Source organism: Grammomys surdaster, unplaced genomic scaffold (genome assembly GCF_004785775.1).
Source record: "Grammomys surdaster isolate TR1022 unplaced genomic scaffold, NIH_TR_1.0 120967, whole genome shotgun sequence".
Classification (NCBI taxonomy): domain Eukaryota; kingdom Metazoa; phylum Chordata; class Mammalia; order Rodentia; family Muridae; genus Grammomys; species Grammomys surdaster.
The window spans coordinates 2,906-10,302 of NW_021616809.1; the positions used below are offsets into that span (position 1 = coordinate 2,906).

Below are 7,397 nucleotides of genomic sequence, written 5' to 3' on the forward strand. Positions count from 1 at the left end.
GTGCAGTGGGTCCTCGATGACTCAGGATTCAGTTTCAGCTGCTCTGAGTGCAGTAGCTCCAGCTGCTCTGAGTGCAGTGGCTCCTGGATGACTCAGGATTCAGTTTCTCCACAGGACTGGAGCAGACCAACTCTGTGTCTGCTCCAGCCCAGAGGACCAGGCAGGGGCAGAAGGGAAGTGGAATTCCGGAGGGGCGGGGTTTGGGTAGCTGCTGTGCCCTGGATGTCCCTGGCTCCCCGGTCTATCTCTGGGGTTTAGGGAGTGAGATGGAGTTCTTACCAGCTGCTCTGAGTACAGTGGCTCCTGGATGACTCAGGATTCAGTTTCTCAACAGGACGGGAGCAGACCGACTCTGTGTCTGCTCCAGCCCAGAGCACAGGTAGGCTTTTAAAGCCTCAATAACAATGGAAAGAAGGTGGAGATAAAGTAGAGAATGCAGATGTCTCTGGAGAAAGCAGGCGCGGTGGGCCCTCCAGCAGACATGTCTAGACTTTTGTTCTGTGATTGCCTTGGAACGATAGTTACCAGACACAACATGTGCTCAATAAAGTCCTTATTGCCAAGTGACGGTTATTAATCTGGAGATATTATAATGCTGGAGTTTGACCATGTCTAGAGAACTCTAAATTTGGTAAGAAAAAGGAATGCTGTGCCTAAATTATTTTTTTGTTATGGTACTGTCTTCTTGGTCTATCCTGAGGTTCCTGTTCTGCTCTTTTCTAGGATCTCTGTCTGATGTCACCATCTACGCTGAGCCAGGTCCTGTGATCTTTCAAGGGAGTTTTGTAACTGTTGTGTGCTCAAACTCTGATGACTCTGACACAGTACGCCTGGAGAAAGACAGCAACCCCTTTATGGAAAAAGACACTGAGCCTTCTATGACAGAGGATCGATTCCACATTGGGCCAGTGAATAAAACCATGACTGGATATTATCACTGTATTTATAGGAAAGGGAACAAATGGTCCCAACGCAGTAAGAAGCTGGAGCTAAAGGTGATCAAAGAACATGTCACCCAGGTTTCTTCCCCAGGTCCAACAATGACCTCAGGTTTGTTCTTAGAGCCCTGGATTCTAACCATAGCTGTTATTCTCTGCCTCCATTTCCTTTGCTTTTTCTTAACCCCAAGGCTCCTTTCTCCCACCTCCATCATCACATGTCCCCCTTAATCTAACACTTCAGATTCCCTGGAGCTTTACTCTTCCCAGACACCATGAATGACTTGGATACAGCTACAGTCTGAGGGGTAGAGTACAGAGCCCTCACTTCTTACTGGATAGCAACTGAGCCTCAGCAGTGACAGGGGCAGTCTGCTCTCAAGGTGATTTATGTCTTTTCACTGAGCACAGTAAATTATCCTGTCCTTCTACCAAGTCAGAGCCTGTCATGGCTGCAGGAAATCATCTCCTCTAGTAAGGTCCCACCTTCCTAGACAGGTATGTGATTCATGGATGACTGGTGGGCAGCCCGGGACCATTGTTCTGGGGATGCTTTCCAGGAGTTATTTAGTACTAGTTCTGTGAGGCCAAGCAAAGCAAGTGAGGAAAGAACAGAAGGAAGAGTTCCCCTCCCTGGCTATCCCCCTCCAGCAGGAGGGCTTGAGAAGGGACTCTGTCAGGTTTCCTGTTTTCCATGTCTTTTACTTTCAGGTATTTCTCATAGTCTGTGACTGAGTGATTGACAATTCACTCACTTTGGATCAATACTTAGGATGGAGACGAGGTCTACAAAGTCCCTCTGATAAGCTCTCAATCCTTCACCCTGCCTCTTTGCTGATGCAGTAGTTTATTTCAGTTTATATATATGTTGTGTTGATGTCACAAGATGCCTTTTGCTTATCTTTGAAACCAGGCATCAGGATGTCATTGATACTATTTATTTTATTTCATTATTTTGTTTTTGAGACTGTTAATACATAATGCTGGCTGACCTGTAACTTGCTACATAGACCAGGCTAACCTTGAACTCACAGAGATCCTCCCGCCCGAGCCTCCTGAATTCTTGGATTAAAGGAGTATGCCAGCATGCCCATGCCCAGGGATGCTACTATTTTTTTTTAAAGATTTATTACATTCACGTTGTTCTGTCTGCATGTATGCCTGTATGTGGGAAGAGGGCACCAGATCTAATTATGTATGGTTATGAGCTACCATGTGGTTGCTGGTAATTAAAGTCAGGGTTTCTGGAAAAGCAGCCAGTGCTCTCAACCTCTGGGCCATCTCTCCAGCCTCTTACTATTTTAAATATTAAGAAAATTAACTTTTGATCAACGATACCAAGTTCTGAAGGCTCTGGGAAGAAGCAGAAGCAGTCTCCACAACTGAAATCCAGACCACTGTTGGCACAGCTCTATGTTACCCTCTTGTGGTCTGTGTCTCATTGTACGCATTGTGTGAGCAAGACCATTAGGATCCATCTTCAACCAGTTTAGTCTCCATGAAAAATAAGGGAACTTTCTCAGTGTGTGTACCAGAAAAAATAGGAAGACTCCCTGAGAGGAAAGTGCCAGGGGAAGGGTGTGACCTGTGACCAATAGTCAGTCTGGGGTGCTGTGTGATGTTGAATAAGCTTTTCTCACTCCTCCTGTCTCTGGCTGTTGGGCTGTACTACCCACTAGGTGCTGCTGCACTTTGGCCACAACCTCTCTGGGAGGAGATGTGGTCCTGAGTCTTCTATGCTCATTCTGATCTAGGCTGTATTAGTGTAAAGCTAAGCTCCTAGCTCAGGCAAGTCGATGGTGGACAGAAACACAGGGTGTGGGAAAATAGAGGGGACCAAGATAGTGCTGTTTTGTTCAGAGCCTATTGTGTGCCATTGTGGAGGGACATGTCATGATGTGTTTCCCAGATGAACAGGCCAGAGTCACCATCCTATCTTTGAAATATTAATAAATATCCTCTCATTTGAAATGCATTGGTCTGAAAGTGAGTTAAATTAAACACTTTTGGAGAGGGAAGAGAAATGCTCCGGCCCTTCGGAGCATTAATGGAGAGATAGGGCAAATCAAAGAAACACATTAAAATTTCATATCTAAAACAAATTTTATATTGAATTATATATATTTATATGAATTATATAAACATATAAGCAATATTATTGGTGTAACAGTATAACGTAGCTTTTAAAATTACATGTAATACTTTATTTTTAATTGGTTATTTTCTTTATTTACATTTCAAATGTTATCTTCCTTCCCAGTCTCTCCCCTGCAAACCTCCCTATCTCATTCCTACTCCCCTTTGCCTTTAAGAGGGTGCTCACCCACCCACCCACCCACCCACTCTGGCTTTGCTCTTCTAGAAGCCCCCTACACTGGGCAGCAAGCCTCCACAGGACAAAGAGACCACCTCCCATTGATGCCAGATAAGGCAATACTCTGCTACATATGTAGCTGGAGTCATAGACCCGTCCATATATATTCTTTGGATGGTGGTTTGTCCCTGGAAGCTCTTGGGGATCAGGTTAGTTGATATTGGTTTTCTTCCTACGATGGTGAAATCCCCTTCAGCTCCTTTAGTCTTTCTTTTAGCTCTTCCACTGGGATCCCTTGGCTCAGTCTGATGATTGGCTGTGAGTATCTGTGTTTGTCTTAGTCACAAGCTGGCAGACCCTCTCAGAGGACAGCCATACTAGGCTCCTGTCTGGGAGCACTTCTTGGCATCAGCAATAGTTTCTGGGCTTAGTGTCTGCAGGCGGGATGGATTCAAAGGTAGGGAGGCTACATTTTGAAGTTCCTGTGATGGATTAGCCTGACCCACTCATAAAGTTTTGTGGTTTTTCCCCAGGCAATGTTATCGAAGGTCACACCCTGGAGAGTTCAATCAGGATGGGTATGGCAGTGCTGGTTCTTCTGATTCTGCTGACAATATTGGCTGAGGCCTGTTGGAACTATGAGGAGCACCACACGTTGAAATGCCAGAACAGTGAACAGATAATCTGGCAGAATTGACCTTGGAGAAAACTCCATCTTCAGAGATATCCCCTGATGGATGAAGAATATATTCAGGGTTGGGTCTTTTATTTGGGGGGGGGTACTTGGAAAAATGGCTGAACCTCAGTGGGCAAAGAACATACCCCAGATACTAGGAATTCTTTAGGTGCATTGAAACCTTAAATAAACTCATAGATAGTATGTGAGTTTTCTTCAATTTTTTGGTTGTAAATTTTCACTTTCTCCATTTTACTTTAACAGTATGCCTCATCTGAGTCTGTTTTTGTTGATTCTGTAGCCATATTTCTGTACCTTTGGTCTTCACCTCCTTCACGTCCTTCCCCTCTTACTCTCCTGGTCCCTACTATTGTCACATTATTTTCCCTTCTCCCTCTTATTCTCACCTCATTTATGTTTCACCAATACCCTGTAATTTTCACTTTTCTCTTCACTGATTCTTGGGTCCTCATTTTTTTTTTTGAAAAAAGATTTCACTGTATAGTTCTGACCTTCCTGCAACTCAGAGAGACCCCATTATCTCTGTCTGTCAGGTGCTGGAGTAAAGGCATGCACCATTATGCCTAGTGGTACTGCTTTTGTATAAGCATGATACAAGTGCTTAAAATAAGACAACATCTTTCATTTTTCCTTCAGCATCATTTGTATTTATTATGAATAAAATCATAAATTAGAAGTCTTCCAAACAAATTAGAAAATACCATTTCTTTGTTTGAGTTAGCCAATCAAAACAGAAGTCTTTTAATGTAAAGTTTTGTATGTAGAATAATTTTGAAAAATATTTTAATTATTATTTCAGTTGTTTTCTCAATAACTTGTTTAACTATTTTCATTTATTAACATAGTTTTGTTTCTAGGTGATGATTAAAGTGGTCAGTTTGCTATTTGTCTCATCATTTATGAAAATATTACATGTTCATAATACCACAATTACATTATGGTTTTGTTTGGTTTGGTTTAGTTTGTTTTTTTTCATTGTTATTAATTAAATATTTATTTACATCCCAAATGCTGCCCCGTCCTGGTCTCTCATGACAGAGTTTTCCCCCATTGTCACACCCTTTGCCTTGGAGAGGGTAGCCCCCATATTCCTCTACCCTGGGGCATCATGTTTCTACATGATTAGGTACATCTTTCATTGAGGTTTGACTATAGTTGCTATATACGTGCTAGGGGCCTTGGACCAGCCCATGTATGCTTTTTTTGTTGGTGCTTCAGTCTCTGAGAGCTCCCAGGGGGTCAGGTTAGTTGACACTGTTGATCTCCCTGTGGGGTTGCCATCTGTAGGACCATGATAGGATAGCCGGTTTTGGTTGAAGCGCTGGCTGGAAATAGCCCCGAGACCCAATAGGTGTCCATTTCCCGTGAGGAACAGTCATCTATTCCACCAGCTTCCAGAATCTAGGCTCCTGACAAGTGGCATGATCTCCATTTGATCTGCACCTTGTAGTCACCTTTGGCTAGAGAGGTCATGACTACAGGCTTCAGCCTTGAGAGGTTTCGATATTCATGAGTTATCTAAAGGCCACAGAGCGTAGCTAAATTAAGCTATTCCTTCCCAGTCCCTCCTTTTTCCTCCCTCTCTATTTAAGTCAGCTCCCCCTGGCTTAAACTGGGGGGGGGAGGGGGATACACACCTAGACCATCCATTTGCCTAAGAGTTTCATGAATTCATTGTTTTTAATAGCTGAGTAATACTCCATTGTGTAAATGTACCACATTTTCTGTATCCATTCCTCTGTTAAACGACATCTGGGTTCTTTCCAGCTTCTGACTATTATAAATAAGGCTATTATGAACATAGAAGAGCATGTGTCCTTGTTATATGTTGGCAAATCTTCTGTGCAGGAGTGGTATAGCTTGGTTGTCAGGTAATGCTATGTCTAATTTCCTGAGGAACCATTAGATTGATTTCCATAGTGGTTTTATCAGCCTGTGTTTCCATCAATAATGGAGGAGTGTTCCTCTTTCTCCACATCCTTACCAGAATCTGATGTCACCTGAGTTTTTGATCTTAGCCATTCTGACTGGTGTCAGGTGGAATCTCAGGATTGTTTTCATTTGCATTTCCCTAATGACTAAAGATATTGACCACTTCTTTAGGAGCTTCTTGGCCATTCATGTTTGCTCAGTTGAGAATTCTTTGTTTAGCTCTGTACCCCATATTTAAATAAGGCTATTTGGTTGTCTGGAGTCTAATTTCTTGAGTTCTTTGTATATATTGGATATTAGCCCTCTATTGGATGTAGGATTGATGAAGATCTTTTCTCAATCTGTCCTTTGCCATTTTGTCCTATTGACAGTGTCCTTTGCCTTACAGAAGCATTTATTTCTTTTTACAAAAAGGCTTCTGCCTGTTTGTGTTTTCATGTCTTTCTTTAAGGTAATTATTTATATTCCTTTTAAAGGCCTCTACCATCTTTATGAGATGGAATTTAAGATCACAGTCTTGCTCTTCAGTTGTATTAGGATATCCAGTGCTTGCTTTAGTAGTAGACCTCAGTTCTGATAATTAAGTTCTTATACTCGCCTTTTGCCATCTGGTTGGTTGTCTCTGTTGTTTGCTGTCCTGGGTGTCACTGGTTGGAGTGGGCCTCTAGGGAGGTAGGTGGAGCTTTGTTTCATGGGTTTGAGCAGGCTTCCTGGGAGGCAGTGCACTGATTTGAGGTAGAGAGTAGTGCTCTGATTTGCAACTGCAGGTACAGTTACAGACTGTAAGACAGAGCTCCTCCAGGGTGGGGCAGATTCCTGGATGCTTGGCTTGCTGGGGTCCAAGAATGCATGGGGAATGGAGTGGGAGGGTCTCACTTGTATGTCTTGGATTAGAGCTGGTCTTCTGGTGGCAACTGCAGGGTGGGGTGAGGAGCTATGTGCCCATTCATGGCTTGCATTATGCTTTTTTGCAATTAAAATTTTGAAAGAGAATTTTAGAGATGGGAGAGAGGCAGATTTTTTTTTATTCACTGGGTTTCTTAAACACTTCAATTTTTTTTGCAATGTACCTAATTGTTTAGCATTCATAGGAAAAAACACTTCCTAATGTTTTTCAAAGAATGCTGTATTCTTTGTGTGATATCATATCAAAATAGCTATGAAATTATTCGATAAATAGGACAGGTTTTATTTTTTTTAATTATTTATTTTATGTATATGAGTACACTCTAGCTGTCTTCAAACACATCAGAAGTGGGCATCGGGTCCCATCACAGATGGCTATGAGCCACTATGTGGTTGCTGAAAATTGAACACAGGACACTTGGAAGAGTAGTCAGTGCACTTAACCACTGAGTCAAGAAAACCAGCTTGACAGGTTTTATTTTTAATAAAATTATTAGAGCTTAAAATGATGAGACATGACATTGAATATGTTATCTGGAAAATGCTTTTCAAACTTTTGATTAGTGTTGCACAAAACAATGTATTTCATTGTTCTTGTTGAATCAGGTTG

General features: G+C 42.2%; 1 protein-coding gene across 1 annotated transcript; it reads left to right on the top strand.

Annotated features, from left to right (window-relative positions):
• Positions 1-723: 723 nt before the first annotated feature.
• Positions 724-4,148, top strand: LOC114636004 (leukocyte-associated immunoglobulin-like receptor 1; the record flags this gene model as incomplete). Its single annotated transcript, XM_028784321.1, has 2 exons — positions 724-1,050; positions 3,786-4,148. Coding segments are annotated over 2 exons (491 nt in total), but the record flags the coding sequence as incomplete, so codon positions are not given.
• Positions 4,149-7,397: the final 3,249 nt, after the last annotated feature.